Here is a 22,590-nt window from a genome sequence, read left to right as displayed (position 1 = left end):
GATAAACTTAGACATTGGAACATTGGAGCAGTAGTAAGCCTTTCAGTTCCTCAAGCTTATTCTGCCATTCAAGGTCATGGCTGATCATCTCCCTCCGTGCTCTATACCCATACAATTTGTAACTAGAAATCTCTCAAATCTCTGACTTGAACTTAAACAATGACTAAACTTCCAGAGCTTTCTGGGGCAGAAAATCCCATAGATTTACCAGTCTCCGAATGAAGGCTTGTCAGTCTTCTCCCCTCAATTGAAAATCATTTGCGTTTTATTCTGAGACTGCCCCCCGATACTAGACCCCATTGCCAGTGGAAACATTGTCCCTGCATCATATCTGTCTATCTCTTTCAGAAGTTTCTATAGAAACACAGAAAATAGGATAGAGATTACATTTTATTCTTCTAAAATTCAGACACTCTTTCAGGGCTTTTCCAGCCCCAAAAGAAAATTATCTTTATCTGTGTGGAATGTCAATTTTCTCCATCATGATGAAGTAGGATATAGAGGGAGCAATGTAGAGGAACTAATCTGCAAGGAAACATCAGAGGGGCATAAATATTTTAGCATAGTTACCATGGAGAGCTTTGATTGTCATATGTAGGAATATGATAGAGTAAAGACCAATGAGGGACAGACATTTCTACATTGTATTTGGGGAATTTCCTATGATGGAATGCATCCAATCCTCAAGAAAAGAGGCAGTTGCTAGACCTGGTTCTCGGAAATGAGGTGGACCAAGTAGGCCAAGTGACATTGACAGCATATTTAGGGAATAGTTTCATTGTCTTGAAGAGATAGATTTTTGATGAGTGAGGCAATTAAGGGTTAAGGGAGAAGGCAGGAGAATGGGATTGAGAAACAGCCATGATTGAATGGTGGAGTAACCTGATGAGCTGAATGGCCTAATTCTACTCCTTTATTGTATGCTGCTGTAAGGTTTAGGATGACAGTGGAAAGTTACACTGTTCAATCCTGATCAAAATTGGTGGCAAGCTGACTTCAATGGAGTTGTGCTGGATAGACTGGACCTAAAGGTTAGCAGTGAAAATAGCAACAGAACATGAGATTATCTTCAAAGAGGAGATATTCTGGCCACAGTTGAGGTGTATTCCCTCAAAAGAGATAGGTAAGATAAACAAATCCAGATGCCCTTAAAAGACAAAGTAAAGAGAAATTAAGTTAGAGAGAAAAAAAAGTTCATGACAGGTGTCACGTAGTAAGTACAATTGAAAACTGAGCTGATTACAAAAGACTCAGAAGGGATTTGATAAATAAGAGAAGCAAAGAGGGATTATAAAAAATATTAACAACTAACATATAATGTTTAGTTAATGTCCCAAAGTCTCCCATAAGCATTTTGTTCGTAAAAGGAGGAGCAGGGGTGATTAGATACCCAGAACAGGATTTACGTATCCAGGGCCAAGATGTTCAATGAATGATTTGTTTGTGTTTTTATCTACAAGACAGATACTACCCATGCCATTGTGGCAGGGAAGAAAATTTAGTGAATTAGAAGGACTTAAAATTGAAAGGAAGGAGGTATTGAAACAGCTGCAATCCATAAAGTTGTTAAGGCACTGAAGCTGGGCGAGATGCATCTAAGAATATTGAAGAAAGTGAGAGTGCAAATTATAGAGCACTGGCAATAATCTTTCAATCATCCCTAGGTTCAATTTGGTGCCAGAGGACTAAAAAAAACTGCAAATTTTCAAAAAAGGGGGAAAGATGGAGCCAAAAATTGCAGACCAGTCAGTTTAACTTTGGTGAGAGATAATGGGAACTGCAGATGCTGGAGAATCTGAGATAACAAAGTGTGGAGCTGGATGAACACAGCAGGCCCGGCAGCTCCTTTTACTCCTAAGATGCTGCTTGGCCTGCTGTGTTCATCCAGCTCCACACTTTGTTATCTCGGATTCTCCAGCATCTGCAGTTCCCAGTATCTCTGATACAATTTTAACCTCAATGCGAAGCCTCTTCCAGGGATGCCTAACCTGAAGAAGTTACCCTCTTCCCTCTAGCTCCTAAGATGCTGCTTGGCCTGCTGTGTTCATCCAGATCCACATTTTGTTATCTCAGTTTAACTTCAGTAATGGTGAAACTTCTAGCTACAATTATTCAGAATGGAATTCACAGTTAGATGGAAAAATATGTATTAATTCAGAAGAGTCATCATGTATTTGTTAAGAGAAACCTATGTCTAATTAACATGCTGGAGCGTTTTGATGTGATAACAAAGAGTGTTGATAAGTCAAGCGTGTTAATGTGGTGCACATGGATTGCGAAAAGGCATTTAATAATGTTCTACACAACAGACTTGTGGTGGAGGTGACTGGTCAAGGAATAAAACAAACAAGTGACACAGCAGATATAATATAGGCTGAGTAATACAAAACAGACAGTAACGATTAACGGATATTTTTTAGGCTGAAGGAAGGCTTCTAGTAGAGTTAATCAGGAGTGAGTATACGGTGCTTGACTTCCAATATTTATATAAATAAACTAAACCTTGATGCTCAGGAAACAATTTGAAAGTTTGTAGGTGACAGAAACTTCAAAGAATTGTAAACTGTGAGAAGAACAGTGTGGAATAAGACTATAAAACCAAGACTTTGAGCAGAAATTAGGCCATTCGGCTCATCAAGTCTGCTCCGCCATTCAATCATGGCTGATCTGTTCCTCAACCCCATTCTCCTGCTTTCTCCCCATAACCCTTGATCCCCTTGATAATCAGGAACCTATCTATCTCAGTCTGAAATGTACTCAATGACTTGGCCTCCACTGAATTCTGTGGCAGTGAATTCTATATATTCACCACTCTGGCTAAAGAAGTTTCTCCTTATCCCTGTTCTAAAAGGTTTCCCTTTACTCTAAGGCTGTGCCATCAGGTCCTAGTCTCTCCTACCAATGGAAGCATCTTCCCAACATCCAATCTGTCCAGGCCATTCAGTATTCTGTAAGTTTCAATTAGACTCCCCCCTCATCCTTTTAAACTCCAATGAGTATAGCCCAGAGTCCTCAAATGTTCCTCATATATTAAGCTTTCCATTCCTGGGACCATTCTCGTGAACCTCCTCTGAACCCACTCCAGGGCCAGTACATCCTTCCTGAGATATGGGGCCCAAAACTGCACACAATACACCAAATGTGACCTGATCAGAGCCTTTTAAAGGCTATGGAGCACATTCCTGCTTTTATATCCATTTTTATTCATTTGCCTTCCTAACTACGGGCTCAACGTGCAAGCTTACCTTGAGGGAATCCCGGACTAGAACCCTCAAGTCTCTTGGCACTTCAGACTTCTGAATTTTCTCCCCATTTCGAAAATAGTCCATGCTTTAATTCTTCTTACCAAAGTGCATGGAACTTCAGAAAAAAATTGACAAATTGGTTGACTGACAATAGATGGCAAACTAAGTTGAATGCAGCAAAGTATGAGGTGTATTTCATGCAAAAACCACAGAGAGACAATGAATGAGGAACAGTATTCTAAAGGGTGTGCAGGAGCTAAGAGACCTATGTGTATATATACAAAAGTTATTAAAGTGGCCAGAAACCTAGATAGAGCTATGAATAAAGCACATGACATTCTAGACTTCATTATTAGCAGCAAAGAGCACAAGAGCAAAATTTTGCTAAACCTATACTTGTTAAACTTCAGCTGAAGTATTCTGTACAATTCTGGGTGCCATACTATAGGAACAGTGTGAATACGTTGGAGGCAGTGCAGAAGATGTTTACAAGATTTGTTTCGGGAAAAGTGACAGATACTTGTAAAGATTAAAATAAAATCAGTCTCTCAGATCAATGCAGGTTTACTACTTCAAGTTTCTCTTTCTAAAAGGAAAGGTTGAAACTTCAAGTCAGATTCAGCAGCTGTGACGGTTTCTGTGGTCAAACACTGTTTCCAGTAAAGGTGGGTTCTGCAGGCGGGTAGCGTTTCGGAAAAAGACCTAGAGGAGATTGCTTTGTTCCTCATTGCTTCCACAGCTATGGTATTTGTCAATTGCTTGGACTCTTGGTAGGACAGCATTAGAATGCATTTCCCCTTGAAGTCCATGTGCTAAAAACTCTTTCTGATGATATCTCAAAGAGTTGTACCTGGAGCTTCTGTACAAATTAGAATTGGCAACTTCTCTTTATCATAAGCAAAGCAAAATGGCTGCTTTGTTAACTTCAAATGAGCCATTGTTCCAGCAGGCAAAGAAGCTACCCATATATGGAGTCCTTCTACAGTGACTTCCTACCTCCTGGTTCCTTAGAAGACTGGGAGTCTTCACTTCTTTTACATTCTTGGAATGTTTTACATTTCATTGACTCTTCACAGCCAGAGATAACATAGCCTGACAAGCTTTAAGTGAATAACTGCTGCCTGACGTGGTTTAAAGCTTTTCTATCTCCATCCAAAGGTTTTGTTTTTAAATTGATACTTACCTCAAAGCAAAAAGACACTTTTTAACACGGCAGCGGGGGCTTATCATTAAAAATCTGCAACATCATAATTCCACCTCAGTGACGTAAGTAATGAGCTAAAAATCTAAGAAGAAACTAAGCAAAGCTGAATAATCATATTGGGTGTGAACTTGGTCTGTATCAGAACACAGACTGGAAGAGAATCACAGGTCTCTTATACATCTCACCAATTTTTAGTTTTTATTTGGCTTGGAAGATAATTTAAAACTAAAAATCTTTGCACTAAGTAAAAGTGACAATGATATGAGGAAACAAGTCTCCAAGATGAGTATTTCACAATAGGTTGTTTATGATGTTGGTACAACAAACCCACTTCCAATAATCTTGACTTCCTTTTGTGGCCAGTGCTGGCTGGATCAACACTTACTATCCTTGAACTGAATGATTTGCTCGAACATGTCAGAGAGTAGTTAGGAGTTGACCACATTTCCGTCAGTGCAGGGTCACAGATAGTCAGACCAGGTAAGCACGTTAGATTTCCTTCCTTAAAAGGACAATAGTGAGCCAAATGACAATGGTTACACGGATGCAATTTCTCAATCTGCTATGGAGTTAAGTAGGGATGTCAGTGCAGAAGATATGTCTCTGCTGCAGCATGTAGGAGATTGTGGAGAAGGTCTCAAACCCAAACGACTATATTTTCAATACATGCTTTTATGTTTTGGGGTGGCACAGTGGCTCAGTGATTAGTACTGCTGCCTCACAGCACAAGGGACCCCAGTTTGATTCAGGTGACTGTCTGTGTGGAGTTTGCAGGTTCTCTCAGTCTCTGTGTGGGTTCCCTCCGGATGCTCCAGTTTCCTCCCACAGTCCAAAGATGTGCAGGCTAGGCCGATTGGCCATGCTAGATTGCCCTATAGTGTCCAGAGAGCTGCAGGATAGGTGATTTAGCCATGGGAAATGCAGGGTCACAGGGTAGGAGGGGGGAGGGGTGGGTCTGGATGGGATGCTCATCGGAGGGTCAGTGTGGACACGATAGGCCGAATATCCAGTGCTTCTCCACAGTAGGGATTTTGTGAAACTGTGATAATAAGTAAGAGAATATATTAATTGGAGGAATACATCAAGATTGCAAAATGGTCCCGTTTCACAGAGTTAGATTGAAGAGTGATTTCATATGTGGAGAAGTTGTGATTTGAGTCGAGAAACACATCCCTATAGAAGGAATTTATTTATCTTGGGAAATAACCTGGCTGGTGCAAAGATATTCATCTCACTCTGTACGGTGGAACAACAGTGGACATAAAAGGAATGCAACTGGAGAAGCAAGATAATAAAGTGTGAAGCTGGATGAACACAGCAGGCCAAGCAGCATCTCAGGAGCACAAAAGCTGACGTTTTGGGCCTAGACCCTTCATCAGAGAGGGGGATGGGGAGAGGGTTCTGGAATAAATAGGGAGAGAGGGGGAGGCAGACCGAAGATGGAGAAAAAAGAAGATAGGTGGAGAGGAGAGTATAGGTGGGGAGGTAGGGAGGGGATAGGTCAGTCCAGGAAAGACGGACAGGTCAAGGAGGCGGGATGAGGTAGTAGGTAGGAAATGGAGGTGCGGTTTGAGGTGGGAGGAAGGGATGGGTGAGAGGAAGAACAGGTCAGGGAGGCAGAGACAGGCCGGGCTGGTTTTGGGATGCAGTTAGGGAAGGGGATGAGCTGGGCTGGTTGCATGATGCAGTGGGAAGAGGGGACGAACTGGGCTGGTTTTGGGATGCGGTGGGGAAAGGGGAGATTTTGAAGCTTGTGAAGTCCACATTGATACCATTGGGCTGCAGGGTTCCCAAGCGGAATATGAGTTGCTGTTCCTGCAACCTTCGGGTGGCATCTTTGTGGCACTGCAGGAGACCCATGACGGACATGTCGTCGAAAGAATGGGAGGGGGAGTTAAAATGGTTCGCGACTGGGAGGTGCAGTTGTTTATTGCGAATCGAGCGGAGGTGTTCTGCAAAGCGGTCCCCAAGCCTCCACTTGGTTTCCCTGATGTAGAGGAAGCCACACCGGGTACAATGGATACAGTATACCACATTGGCAGATATGCAGGTGAACCTCTGCTTAATGTGGAAAGTCATCTTGGGGCCTGGGATGGGGGTGAGGGAGGTGGTGTGGGGCCAAGTGTAGCACTTCCTACGGTTGCAGGGGAAGGTGCTGGGTGTGGTGGGGTTGGAGGGGAGTGTGGAGCGGACAAGGGAGTCACGAAGAGAGTGGTCTCTCCGGAAAGCAGACAAGGGTGGGGATGGAAAAATGTCTTGGGTGGTGGGGTCGAATTGTAGATGGCAGAAGTGTCGGAGGATGATGCGTTGTATCCGGAGGTTGGTGGGGTGGTGTGTGAGAACACAGGGGATCCTCTTGGGGCAATTGTGGCGGGGGCGGGGTGTGAGGGATGTGTTGCAGGAAATGCGGGAGACACGGTCAAGGGCGTGCTCGACCACTGTGGGGGGAAAGTTGCAGTCCTTGAAGAACTTGGACATCTGGGATGTGCGGGAGTGGAATGCCTCATCCTGGGAGCAGGTGCGGCAGAGGCGGAGGAATTGGGTATAGGGGATGGAATTTTTGCACGAGGGTGGGTGGGAGGAGGTGTATTCTAGGTAGCTGTGGGAGTCGGTGGGCTTGAACTGGATGTCAGTTTCTAGCCAGGAGAAATATCCTGGATTGTTTCTTGCTTATTTTGTGATTGGATCTCAAGTCCATAGAATTAGACTGGAAGAGGAGGAAGATTACTTCGAAATTCATTTGTGGGATACAATTTTTTGAAAACTTAAAAAATTGAAGGCTAAAAGAAGAAGTGGACACATTTAGCCCAATATCCCTAATAGATATCAACAAATGGATCCTGAATTTTGAGCATATTATGAACAGCCGACTCAGAATTGAATCAGAACAATGTTTGGAAGTTATTATTTGGAAAGTAATGTTGTAATGAGGAAAATGAGATCACCTTAAATATTCGCCTTAAATAACAACCTTCAATAACATGAGTTCTGTAACTTGTAATCCAACTGGAGTATCGTATCAAAATGTTTTGAGTGACTCGTAATGGAGGATCCCTTGCATATTGAGAAAATATAGTTTAAAATCTTAAAACAATTTTATTGGCCAAGCATGCCAGTAGTGGAGAAATTCCAACTATCAATTAAACTTGCTCCTGATACCAGCTTTCAAAGAATCGTTTGGCAGTGTCTTCATAGATTACCTTGTACCCCTACCTCAAACCAAGAATGGAAACCAGTATCAATCATATCAATTATGGATATTGCTGCAAGATTTCCTGTTGTAAGGACTTTTGGGAGAATGAATACAAAAATAGTCATTGGAAAATTAATTCAATATTCACAAGATAGGAACAAGAGACACAATCAGATCAAGGATCAAATTTTATCTCATAAATATTCAAAGAAATTATGATTAGATTGCAAACAAAACAGTTTAGAACATAGAACATCGAAAAGTACAGCACAGTATAGGCCCTTCGGCCCACGATGTTGTGCCGTGGAATATTCCTCATCCAAAAATAAAATAACCTAACCTACATTCCCCTCATAATAATATAATAAAATGTGAGGCTGGATGAACACAGCAGGCCAAGCAGCATCTCAAGAGCACAAAAGCTGACGTTTCGGGCCTAGACCCTTCATCAGAGAGGGGGATGGGGAGAGGGAACTGGAATAAATAGGGAGAGAGGGGGAGGCGGACCGAAGATGGAGAGTAAAGAAGATAGGTGGAGAGAGTGTAGGTGGGGAGGTAGGGAGGGGATAGGTCAGTCCAGGGAAGACGGACAGGTCAAGGAGGTGGGATGAGGTTAGTAGGTAGCTGGGGGTGCGGCTTGGGGTGGGAGGAAGGGATGGGTGAGAGGAAGAACCGGTTAGGGAGGCAGAGACAGGTTGGACTGGTTTTGGGATGCAGTGGGTGGGGGGGAAGAGCTGGGCTGGTTGTGTGGTGCAGTGGGGGGAGGGGACGAACTGGGCTGGTTTAGGGATGCAGTAGGGGAAGGGGAGACTTTGAAACTGGTGAAGTCCACATTGATACCATTGGGCTGCAGGGTTCCCAGGCGGAATATGAGTTGCTGTTCCTGCAACCTTCGGGTGGCATCATTGTGGCAGTGCAGGAGGCCCATGATGGACATGTCATCTAGAGAATGGGAGGGGGAGTGGAAATGGTTTGCGACTGGGAGGTGCAGTTGTTTGTTGCGAACTGAGCGGAGGTGTTCCATTCCCCTCAATTCACTGCTTTCCATGTGCATGTCCAGCAGTCGCTTAAATGTCACTAATGACTCCGCTTCCACGACTACCACTGGTAAACTATTCCATACGCTCACAACTCTCTGGGTGAAGAACCTCCCTCTGGCATCTCCTTTATACCTTCCTCCTAACACCTTAAAACTATGACCCCTCATGGCAGTCAGTCCTGCCCTGGGGAAACGTCTCTGGCTATCGACTCTATCCATGCCTCTCATTACCTTGTACACCTCTATCAGGTCACCTCTCTTCCTCCTTCTCTCCAGAGAGAAAAGGCCAAGCTCAGTTTAGATTCACATATTATGCACAATCTCAAAATTGATTAGTTTGCAAATAAAACAGTTTAGATTCATATGTTATGCACAATTTCAAAATACTTTTCAAAAATGACATGAAACTTTGAAGACCATGATAATAGCTTATTGCCAAAAGTGTCCTTATGAGTGATTAGATGAATTCCCGTGTTATTTTTTCTCATTAGGGATGCACCTACTGAATCCATAGGATCCCATCCTTTTGCTCTGATATACCAACAATGAGATGAGAGGACTACCTTAATATCAAAAACACAATAATTTCTGAATCACTGTCATGACCAAATTGGCACAGAGTCAACAAGATTAAACATGTGGCTCAAAGATTGGTGTCAAAAAGAACAGAGTCAACTCTCTGGGACATTATCACCAGTGCTGTGGAAGGAAGGAGCTATTCTGATGGGACAGGCTCCACCTGAATCATGCTGGGATCTGATTCATGATGAATCAGATAACTAGAGCTGTGAATGGGGCTTTAAACTAAAGAATGTAGGGCTGGGTTAGTTGCGTGGAAGAAGTTAAAGAGAATGAGGGCTCAGCAGATGTTACTAAAGTTTCCAGAGCAAGTAATAGGCCATAGAGTATGGCAAGCGTCAGGAATCCAACTTCAGGCACAGTAGATAAGGGGACAGCTATGAGAAGGGTGGGTGGTCAACACAGGACTGAAAATGTTATACTTAAGTACACGCATTATATAAAACAAGGAAATTGAGATTATAGTGCAGATTGAAATTGGCAGGTACGATGTTGTGCGTATGACAGAGATGTGACTGCAAGGGGATCCAAGCTAAATATCCAAGGATACACATCCTATTGAAAGGGTAGGCAGCTGGGGCAGTGGACACGGATTGCCTTGCTAGTACAAAATTAAATTAAGTTGATAGCAAGAGATGAAATAGTCAGATGGTGTACAGTCAGTGTGGGTAGAGTTGAGGAACCCGCAAAGTAAATAAGACCCTAGTGGGAATTATGACAGGTCTCCTAGCAATAGTCAGGATGTTGTGTGGAAAATAAATCTGGAGAGAGAAAAAGTGTGAAGAAAGGCATAATTTCAATAAGCATGGAGTCTTCAATAAGCAGGTGATCTGGGAAAATCAGTGGATCTCAAGAAAAAAATTGTGAAAGGTCTACAAGAAGGTTTATTTTTGAAGCAATTTATGATAGAGCCCACTAGGGAATAGGCGATTGTGGATTTAGCAATGTGAAATGAGGCAGACTTGATTAGAGAGTTTAAGGTGAAGGAACCCACAATGGGCAGTGAACATAACGTGGTAGAATTCACCCTGTAGTTTGAGAGGGAGAAGCTGGAATCACATGGAATGGTATTACAATTGAGTAAAGGTAACTAAAAGACATGACGGAAGAGCTAACCAGAACTGATTGGAAGAGGAGGCTAGCAGGAAGATGGTGGAGCAGCAATGGCAGGACTTCCTAGGGTTAATTCAGGAGGCACAGCAGAAATTCATCCCAAGCAAGGGATGAATTCAGTTTTCAAATTTGGACTTTAAAACAATGGCATAATGGTGTCAGAGATAATGGGAACTGCAGATGCTAGAGTATCCAAGATAACAAAGTGTGGGGCTGGATGAACACAGCAGGCCAAGCAGCATCTCAGGAGCACAAAAGCTGACGTTTCGGGCCTAGACCCTTCATCAGGAAAAGGTTCTGATGAAGGGTCTAGGCCCGAAACGTCAGCTTTTGTGCTTCTAAGATGCTGCTTGGCCTGCTGTGTTCATCTAGCCCCACACTTTGTTATCTTGACATAAGGGTGTCATTTACTTTTGTGAAGGGCCTTCAAAAACAAATTGAGATCCAGCAGTTCTTCCAGAACTTAATCCAGAATGTGTCAGAGAGCAGGGAACCTTTGAAGTGTTTATGGAAGATTGTCACTCCCCTTTCACACAACAACATCGCCAGTACCCAGAAACGCCACCACTCCCTCGCCACACAGAAACAGTGTCACTCTCTGTTCACCTAGCAATACCGCCACTCTCCCACCACGCAGCAACACCGCCACTCCCCCACCACACACTAAACACCGCCACTCTCCCACCACACAGCAACACTGCCACTCTCCCACCACACACTAAACACCGCCACTCCCCCACCACACACAAAACACCGTCACTCTCCCACCACACAGCAACACCGCCACTCCCCCACCACACACTAAACACCGCCACTCCCCAACCACGCAGCAACACCACCACGCCCCCACCACACACTAAACACTGCCACTCTCCCACTATACAGGAACACCGCCACTCCCCCACCACACACTAAACACCGCCACTCTTCCACCACGCATCAACACCGCCACTCCCCCACCACACACTAAACACCGCCACTCTCCCACCACGCATCAACACCGCCACTCCCCCACCACACACTAAACACCGCCACTCTCCCACCACACAACAACACCGCCACTCCCCCACCACACACTAAACACCGCCACTCCCCCACCACACACTAAACACCGTCACTCTCCCACCACACAGCAACACCGCCACTCCCCCACCACACACAAAACACCGCCACTCCACCACCACGCAGCAACACCACCACGCCCCCACCACACACTAAACACTGCCACTCTCCCACCACGCAGCAACACCGCCACACCCCCACCACACACTAAACACCGCCACTCTCCCACCACGCAGCAACACCGCCACTCCCCCACCACACACTAAACACCGCCACTCTCCCACCACGCAGCAACACCGCTACTCCCCCACCACACGCTAAACACTGCCACTCCCCCACCACACACTAAACACCGCCACTCCCCCACCAGGCAGCAACACTGCCACTCCCCCACCACACACTAAACGCTGCCACTCCCCCACCACGCAGCAACACCGCCACTCCCCCACCACACACGAAACACCGCCACTCCCCCACCACACACTAAACACCGCCACTCTCCCACCACACAGGAACACCGCCACTCCCCCACCACACACTAAACACCGCCACTCTCCCACCACACAGCAACACCGCCACTCCCCCACCACACACTAAACACCGTCACTCTCCCACCACACAGCAACACCGCCACTCCCCCACCACACACTAAACACCGTCACTCTCCCACCACACAGCAACACCGCCACTCCCTCACCACACACTAAACACCGCCACTCCCCCACCACGCAGCAACACCTCCACGCCCACACCACACACTAAACACCGCCACTCTCCCACCACACAGGAACACCGCCACTCCCCCACCACACACTAAACACCGCCACTCTCCCACCACGCAGCAACACCGCGACTCCCCCACCACACACTAAACACCGCCACTCTCCCACCACACAGCAACACCGCCACTCCCCCACCACACACTAAACACCGCCACTCTCCCACCACGCAGCAACACCGCTACTCCCCCACCACACACTAAACACTACCACTCCCCCACCACACACTAAACACCGCGCACTCTCCCACCACACAGGAACACCGCCACTCCCCCACCACACACTAAACACTACCACTCCCCCACCACACACTAAACACCGCCACTCCCACACCATGTAGCAACACCGCCACTCCCCCACCACACACTAAACACCGCCACTCCCCCACCACACACTAAACACCGCCACTCTCCCACCACACAGCAACACTGCCACTCCCCCACCACACACTAAACACCGCCACTCCCCCACCACACACTAAACACCGTCACTCTCCCACCACACAGCAACACCGCCACTCCCCCACCACACACTAAACACCGCCACTCCACCACCACGCAGCAACACCACCACGCCCCCACCACACACTAAACGCTGCCACTCTCCCACCACACAGCAACACCGCCACTCCCCCACCACACACTAAACACCGCCACTCTCCCACCACGCAGCAACACCGCCACTTCCCCACCACACACTAAACACCGCCACTCTCCCACCACGCAGCAACACCGCTACTCCCACACCACACGCTAAACTCTGCCACTCCCCCACCACACACTAAACACCGCCACACCCCCACCAGGCAGCAACACTGCCACTCCCCCACCACACACTAAACTCTGCCACTCCCCCACCACGCAGCAACACCACCACTCCACCACCACGCAGCAACACCGCCACTCCACCACCACGCAGCAACACCGCCACTCCCCCACCACACACGAAACACCGCCACTCCCCCACCACACACTAAACACCGCCACTCTCCCACCACACAGGAACACCGCCACTCCCCCACCACACACTAAACACCGCCACTCCCCCACCACACACTAAACACCGCCACTCTCCCACCACACAGCAACACCGCCACTCCCCCACCACACACTAAACACCGTCACTCTCCCACCACACAGCAACACCGCCACTCCCCCACCACACACTAAACACCGTCACTCTCCCACCACACAGCAACACCGCCACTCCCCCACCACACACTAAACACCGCCACTCTCCCACCACGCAGCAACACCGCCACTCCCCCACCACACACTAAACACCGCCACTCTCCCACCACACAGCAACACCGCCACTCCCCCACCACACACTAAACACCGCCACTCTCCCACCACGCAGCAACACCGCTACTCCCCCACCACACACTAAATACCGCCACTCCCCTACCACACACTAAACACCGCCACTCCCCCACCACTCAGCAACACCGCCACTCCCCCACCACACACTAAACACCGCCACTCCCACACCATGTAGCAACACCGCCCCTCCCCCACCACACAGCAACACTGCCACTCACCCACCACACACTAAACACTGCCAGTTCCCCACCACACACTAAACACCGCCACTCCCACACCACACAGGAACACCGCCACTCCCCCACCACACACTAAATACCGCCACTCCCCTACCACACACTAAACACCGCCACTCCCCCACCACTCAGCAACACCGCCACTCCCCCACCACACACTAAACACCGCCACTCCCACACCATGTAGCAACACCGCCCCTCCCCCACCACACAGCAACACCGCCACTCCCCCACCACACACTAAACACTGCCACTCCCCCACCACACACTAAACACCGCCACTCCCACACCATGTAGCAACACCGCCGCTCCCCCACCACACACTAAACACCGCCACTCCCCCACCACGCAGCAACACCGCCACTCCCCCACCACGCAGCAACACCGCCACTCCCCCACCACACACTAAACACCGCCACTCCCACACCATGTAGCAACACCGCCACTCCCCCACCACGCAGCGACACTGCCACTCACCCACCACACACTAAACACTGCCAGTTCCCCACCACACACTAAACACTGCCACTCCCCCACCACACAGGAACACCGCCACTCCCCCACCACACACTAAACACTGCCACTCCCCCACCACACACTAAACACCGCCACTCCCACACCATGTAGCAACACCGCCACTCCCCCACCACACACTAAACACTGCCACTCCCCCACCACACACTAAACACTGCCACTCCCCCACCACACACTAAACACTGCCACTCCCCCACCACACACTAAACACCGCCACTCCCCCACCACGCAGCTACACCGCCACTCCCCCACCACGCAGCAACACCGCCACTCCCCCACCACACACTAAACACCGCCACTCCCCCACCACGCAGCAACACCGCCACTCCCCCACCACACAGCAACACCGCCACTCCCCCACCACACACTACACACCGCCACTCCCCCACCACACAGCAACACCGCCACTCGCCCACCACACACTAAACACTGCCACTCCCCCACCACACAGCAACACCGCCACTCCCCCACCACACACTAAACACCGCCACTCCCCCACCACACACTAAACACCGTCACTCTCCCACCACACAGCAACACCGCCACTCCCCCACCACACACTAAACACCGCCACTCCACCACCACGCAGCAACACCACCACGCCCCCACCACACACTAAACACTGCCACTCTCCCACCACACAGGAACACCGCCACTCCCCCACCACACACTAAACACCGCCACTCTCCCACCACGCAGCAACACCGCCACTTCCCCACCACACACTAAACACCGCCACTCTCCCACCACGCAGCAACACCGCTACTCCCCCACCACACGCTAAACTCTGCCACTCCCCCACCACACACTAAACACCGCCACACCCCCACCAGGCAGCAACACTGCCACTCCCCCACCACACACTAAACTCTGCCACTCCCCCACCACGCAGCAACACCACCACTCCCCCACCACACACTAAACACCGCCACTCCCCCACCAGGCAGCAACACCACCACTCCCCCACCACACACTAAACACCGCCACTCCCCCACCACGCAGCAACACCGCCACTCCCCCACCACACACTAAACACCGCCACTCTCCCACCACACACTAAACACCGCCACTCCCCCACCACACACTAAACACCGCCACTCCCCCACCACGCAGCAACACCGCCACTCCCCCACCACACACTAAACACTGCCAGTTCCCCACCACACAACAACACTGCCACTCTCTTTTCATCTAGCAACACCATCACTCCTTAGACATCCAGCAACACCACCAGTACCCCTTCATGAAGGCTGAGTGTTCTTTGATAGTCTGGTGAGCCCTGACTGGGATCAGATGCAAGTCTCTAATACCTCTCCCTGACGGAAATTGTTTTTGGAGTAGAAAAGTTTAATTCATGCAGCTTCCAGACCAGGAGTGATTGGTTCAACATCTTCTGGATGTTAGAACCTGAAATGACTAAGCTTTTGATGTTGACAGTACTAATGTAAGACAGCAGCAGAGTTCACAGATCAGAAACCAAGGATAATCAGTTAAATTGAACGTAATATTTCATTTGGTGGTATAATTTCTCTAGATTTGAATCACTCTAAGGCAATGATGTTGGGGAATAGATTGAAGCCTTTTTTGTTGGATGCTTTGAAACTCTATATCTAGACAGCTTTCTTTTTGTTCTCATTACTTGTGTAATAAAACTGTTTGGTTGTTAAAGAAACTTTGTATGTTGTAGTATTCTGTTTCAGTGAATGATAAAATAAGTCAATCAGGCCAGGTTTTGTTCTGGGGCATGACTTAGCCATTAATACCATCAGCTGGGATCACAACAAGGTACATCTCAAGACGGTATTGACCTATAATGGTTATGTGATGTAATCTGGAGCCCAAAAGGTTGTAAAATGCCTAACTGGAAGAATTGCTTCAGCTTGAATTGGGCTTCACTGGAAGACTGCTGGAGACTTAAAACAGAAATATAAAAATGACAGCAAGATGGTGAATTGAAACAGCAGGTGATCAAAATCATGTGGTCATTTTTGCACCCGAGGAGAGGAGTGTAGCCAAGTGGTTATTCAGTCAGCATTTTCCCATCCAGTGCACAAACTCTGCCATATCATAGTTATCAAAAAAATCCTTTTCATAGTGGCGCTGATTTCGTTGTTTTCCCACCATTTAGTTCTTTACATACAAACTTGAGCTGTATTTGATGTCAAGCCGCACAGTTGCGTCATTAGGATCAAATATAGAAATTGCTGGCAAAACTCAGCATGTCCAGCAGCATCTATGGAGAGGAAGCAGAGTTAACAATTTCAAGCCCAGTGATCCTTCTTCAGAACTAGACCGGAATGTTAACTCTGCTTTCTCTCCACAGATATTACCAGACCTCCTGGGTTTCAAATTTCCAGCATCTGCAGTTTGTTATTTTACTTTATTACATCAGTAGGAGCACTAAAAATCAAGCCTGAACCTGAACCTGTACTCACTGAATACAAGACAATTTCATATCATGTTAGTTGTTTATGATCAGGAGTGGGAACCCTGGATGAGTTGTCCTCTTGATCACTAGCTCAAAGCACTGAAGTCAATTGTGTCTTCATCGCCATCATCAGAGATTGAATTTGAAACCTTAATATTGTTAAGAACTAAACTGATGGCAAGGCATCATCACCCAAAATTCTCCAAAGGGTGCACGAGTTTGAATGAGCTACCACTAGAAGGACTGGGCAGAGTCTTTCTATTTTGGAATAGAAAGGAATGGGGCCCAAGCAATCAAACACCCTCATCTCACCCACACAGGAATGCTATTTGCAAGAGTATGAAAGTGCTGAATTTTTGGACAGATAATTTAATGTGGTTGAGGTCACAGTTGAACGTAAATATCCGCAATACTTTTTGTCTGTGCAGTTTCAGCAAACGCAGCTGCTATTGCGGGATTCGAACTTGCATCCATACAGCATTAGCCCTGTGCCTCTGGAGTAGTAGCCCCATAACACTACCACTATGCCACCAACCCTTCAGTGTTATTTTTAAATAACTGTACAGTGATAAAGAAATAGTTATAACCACATCCTCTTTTGTTTGTTTCAGGCTCTGTGAAAGAATGGTACCTCTCCATCAGGTTTTATAACGTTATGTCGTAAACATGAAGCTTACTGGTTCTGAGCCAGACCAGGTGGCATTCTTTGTTGGACTGTGGTGCTGTGTCTGTGTGGCTTTGGTGAGAAGCAGTAACCACACACTCATCTTTCAAAAAGAAAGTAACTTCCGCAATTGCAGCTGCTTCTCTAGCATCCCAGACTGTGGGTTTGCTCTTGCCAACCTTGCGTGCAACTGTAAGACTGTCTCGTCTCAAGAAATCGACAAGGCCAGCCCAACGTTCAACTACGGCAGTGAATTAGTCGTATGGGTGTCAGATACTGCTACAGTGGGGCTGCTGCTGAACTACTCGTCAGTTCCAAACCTCAGGTTGTCCTTGTGCAGTCCTAATGCCGTACTTACAGAATACCTTGTCATCTTTGGCCTGAAAAATCTCTGTGTGACAAATCCTAAGGCGAATGCCTATCCGCTGCAAAACATAACAATATACAGCACGGGTGGCACAGCTGTCAAGTCAACCTTGCAGAATGGCACAGGATTCTCATTTTATATTTCATTCTTAAACATGGCTCTGTTAAATGGAGATTCTAAGTTAAAAGCGTTCTCAGTACCTAATGTCACAAACATTGCAGAATATTTTCCAGATCTTCATTATGACACTGCTTCTCTGCCTTCTGAGGCTAACAGTTCATTTGTTACATTCATCTACGTTTAGGAGCTGTACAGTAGCATGTTTTTTGACAGTCACAAAGTGCAACTCAGCTGCTGAGTTGGTGATTTTTTTTGTCTGTGTATTTTGGGGAATTTTAAAGCACAAATGTTCCCTTATTCCTTCCTGTATTTCTTTTTAATGCTATCTTTATGCAGAAGCTTCAATTACGGACAAGGAAATGCGCTTGCCAAACATCTACAAATCAACTAAATTCACTATGTTAGGTTAGGAATATAACTTTGAAGGTAATGTTAGGCCATCATTGTAACTGTTAAGGCTTAATTTATTAAAACATAATGTTATGAAAATAAGGAACATTTTCAATTCAAAATGCCTAAAATGACTCTAACAGCAATATATGTAACAATGATATGACTGTAATCAGGCTTGCAAGATTTCTGTGATAACAGTGTGGAGCTGGAGGAACACAGCAGGCCAAGCAGCATCACATGAGCAGGAAAGTTGATGTTTCGGGCCATGACTCTTCAGAAATTTTCTGAACCTTATTTGAAGAAGGGTCCTGACCCAAAATGTCGACTTTCATGCTCCTTTGATGCCTGGCCTGCTGTGTTCCTCCGGCTCCACACTGTGTTATCTCTGACTCCAGCATCTGCAATTCTTGCTATCTCCCTGCAAGATTTCTTTGTTGTTCTGAACCTTATTATTATTGAGGTATTTCGGAATGGCGAACCAACTTTAGTGCCACATGAAAAAGTCTATGAACAATAGTACACAGGCTATCCGTGTGCTTAAGCTGACACATGTTCACAGATCTCAGAATTGACAGAGTGAGATCATTACTTCTAAACTATAACCTATAGGTATGAAGAACACCCTTATTCACCACACTTTGCAAATGAAATTTGATTTTAATGCAGAGTAACTATTCCACTGGTGCAGACAGGGAGCAGGAATCAGGAAATCTGAGATAGATGAGCAGGAAATCTGGAGTCTGAGAACAAGTGACTTAGGAGGCCCGAAGAAGTAAGCAGCACTGAAGAATCCCAAACATAAACGTCAGGATTGGATTAGTGGCAAAGGCACTCCCCGGAATAAGACTATTCGCATGATCATTTGCACATAAGATTACCCACTATTTTCAACACATAAATTGTTATCTTCTACACAAACACCTACTGTGTTTTTTTCTGTTGACAACACTAGATTTTACACTGATAATATATTTTCATGACAGTGTAGTGAAGCCTGACACTGGAATTCTAATAACTTCTCCAGTAGTGTTAACTTATATGTTATTATGTAATTGCAACAATATAATTTTAACTTCAACCTGACTTTACATGTCAAGAAGTAATTTTATTGAATAATGCATATTTCGTGGTTTCCCAATGTCTCAAAGAGCTGCACAACCGGTGATGTATTTCTGAAGAGTAGTCACTTGTAATTTAAGCAGCCAATTTGTCCACAGTAACGGTTCACGCATGGCAATGAATTAAATCTCAAATAATCTGTTTTACTGCTTTTCACTGAGGTATAACCATTGGCCAGGTTTTGCCTCCAACAAGATTGCTTTGAGGCAGGAACACATTGCAACTTTCAAATGTTGCTGGTACCAGCCCTGCCTTACAGCCTATCTCTGCAAGACCAGGCAGATTCTGCCTATGTCTTTCAATTTTAGACAGTTGAAAGGATAATTAAAATAGCTATTGCGATACTACTGCTGAACATTTAATGTGGGTATTTTTAACTTATATCACAGCATGGATTGGAAATCCATTTGATACCTCACATGATTTTCTTTTGCTTATTTTGATTTCAGGACACTACCAATTCCTTTCAAAAATGTTTCACCCAATAAAATTACCTGCTTGTGTTGGTATATTATTCCTCTGTCTGTTATTTCAATGCACAAATCAATGCATTTATTTTAATACAATATGACTTGAAAGAATATCATACTAAACTTTCATTTGCTAATAGCAGCAATTGTAATTTCATAAAAGTGTAAATCACAAATGGAAGCGATTTGACTAATTCTGTTTTCTCCACTGGCGTTCCACCCTTTTAATACATATTAGCTTTATTCCTAAGTCAATAAATAATATTCTCAGTCTTAGCCACTCCCTTTAGCTTATATTAGAATATTATTTGGTCAAAAGAGTTACATGTATATTATTTAATAGTATAGACATCCAATATCTATCAACAGATATTGTTGGTTTTTTAAAAATTTGTCTTTGCACCTCCCCTCCCTGACTACCCCATCCCCCCATTTCCCCCACCCTACTCCATCCTTCAGCCCACCCAATTTTGCTGAGGGCACATTTTTAAAGGTTTGAATTTTCTGGATTTTGTTTTGGTTCTGTTCACATTGTGTCAAGGCTTTTTGGAGGGTTTTTAACAAGCTCCCTCCCTATAACTTCCAAAACCTGCCTTATTTAAATACCTTCCCATGGCAACTTTCATATCAAGTCCCAGCCCTATCTTACCAGGCACCATTCCTGGAACAACTCTGGAGTAACACTGGCATTCTCCGCATCCGCGCCATCTTTGAAAGGCCTCTGTGTACACAGGTGAGCACTGGCATTCCAAGCTTCCCTGCTTGTTGACTGGCAGAATCTGAGCATCTCAGAGATGGGCCTGATGGCGTCATGATTCTCTAACAGGGACCTGCAGGCCACGTCAAGGGATAGTGCAAAAGAGGGGTGTACTTTTCCTGAAGGACATGCAGAGGCGGTCATGCCACCGGACCCTGGTCGCCTGAGCTGAAGTTGCAACCACAGTCACTGCCATCACATGTGGAGGAACGTCCAGCAATGCCATAAGAAGGTTAATGACATTCTCCATTGCATCAGGTTAAGTGCCAGTGTAAGTCTTTTCTACCTCACACTCACTGTCTCTGTACCACTCCAGCCAGTATGGAAGAATTTAATAAATAATTCGTCATGAGCAAAAATGCTTTTTCTTTGCCACAGAAGTTAAAAAAAACAATAATTATGGTACCTGTGGTTAGGAATAATTTTGTGGAACAAAGGGGCTATAATGGTTGCTCAGCGGTTAGCACTGCTGCCTCACAGCACCAGGGACCTTGGTTCGATTCTAGTCTGGTGGCATGGTGGCTCAATGGTTAACACTGCTGCCTCACAGTACCAGGCACCCAGTTCAATTCCACCCTCAGGTGACTGTCTGTGTGGAGTTTGCACATTTTCCCTGTGTCTGTGTGGGTTTCTTTCAGGTGTTCCAGATTCCTCCCACAATCCAAAGACGTGCAGGCTAGGTGGATTGGCCATGCTAAATTGCCCGTAGTGATTAGGGAGGTGTAGATTAGAGGTTTGGGATAGGTGGGATGTTGCTGTGGATTGTTGGGCCAAAGGACCTGTTTCTACGCTATAGGGATTCCATGAAAAACAGAAATTGCTGGAAAAGCTCAGCAGGTCAGGCAGCATCTGTGGAGAGAAATCAGAGTTAACACTTCAGGTCCAGTGACCCTTCCTCAGAAATTTTGAGGTGTTGCCAGACCTGCTGAGGTTTTCCAGCAATCTCTGCTTTTGTTTCTGATTTCCAGCATCTGCAGTTATTTCGCTTTATGTACAGTTTTGTGGAGTCTTTATTATTCAAATATGACGGAATATTTTCAAGTAGTGTAAAAAGTAAACAGTGATGTGTCTTCAGTGATATTTCCAGTCAAAAAGTTCTGTTTTGTTTGTTGCCAGAAATCCAGCAATTATTCTATTCGTGCAAAATGTTTATAGTATATATCACAAAGCCAAGATTTTTCTTCACTGGAAACCACATTTTGAGATGTTCCATAATTCTTCTTGCCGCAGAAAACAATTTGAAACTTGCAATGTTCGGCTCCAGGCATTGCTAGCACAGCTTTCAAGTTGACAGAGACACTCCATCATTGTTGATGTCATTCAAATGTTATGTCTTTCTTCAATAGATGTGGCAAACAGGTAAGTACCAGTGCTGACATTTCGAACAAGCCTCCAAGAAAATCCATTCATGAAGATATATTTTTCACATTTTGTCCTAGGCACAGAAAAATCCAAACTAGCCCTTATTTTCACTTCTTTAGGTGCAACTTAGCCATGTCCCACAGTCTGGGTCAAATAAATCACTTTTGACAAATTCACTTTCAGCAAGATTTGTAACAAAATGGACTCTTTGTTGCTGATCAAGCAAGTCAGGTAAGACAACAGTAGAAAGAGCCCTGTCAACCTTACAAAGGCCTTGCGCCTAACATTTGGGGTCTAGTGCCAAAATTGGGAGAGCTGACTCACAAGTTAGTCACACAACAGCCGAACATAGTCATCGTCACAGAATCATACTTTACTATGTTCCAAACTCCACCATCACCATCCCTGGATATGTCCTGTCTCACTGGCACGACAGAGATAGCAGAGGTGGGAGAACAGTGGTATACAGTCAGGAGAGAATTGCCCTGGGAATCCTCAACATTGACCCTGGGCACTATGCAGCCTCATGGCTTCAGGTTAAACATGGTAAGGAAACGAGTTTTAAGATTTGTAGCTCAGGCTGAGGTTCTGGATGTGAGTTTGC

The 22,590-nt window shown here is 46.0% G+C and overlaps 1 protein-coding gene across 5 annotated transcripts in view; it reads left to right on the top strand.

The window, feature by feature from the left end:
- LOC125457128 (uncharacterized protein C21orf62-like) overlaps window positions 1-19,911 on the top strand; it is a 47,214-nt gene extending 27,303 nt beyond the window's left edge. For all 5 annotated transcript variants that reach the window (XM_048540902.2, XM_048540897.2, XM_048540898.2 and 2 more), the window contains one exon: window positions 17,346-19,911. In XM_048540902.2, coding sequence (XP_048396859.1) covers window positions 17,401-18,069 — 669 coding nt within the window. In that variant the 5' untranslated portion in view covers window positions 17,346-17,400 and the 3' untranslated portion in view covers window positions 18,070-19,911. The remainder of the gene's footprint in view (window positions 1-17,345) is intronic.
- The last annotated feature ends 2,679 nt before the right edge of the window (window positions 19,912-22,590 follow it).

The sequence above is a fragment of the Stegostoma tigrinum genome, chromosome 12 (assembly GCF_030684315.1).
Source record: "Stegostoma tigrinum isolate sSteTig4 chromosome 12, sSteTig4.hap1, whole genome shotgun sequence".
Classification (NCBI taxonomy): Eukaryota; Metazoa; Chordata; class Chondrichthyes; order Orectolobiformes; family Stegostomatidae; genus Stegostoma; species Stegostoma tigrinum.
This window is presented reverse-complemented; position numbering and strand designations above follow the sequence as displayed.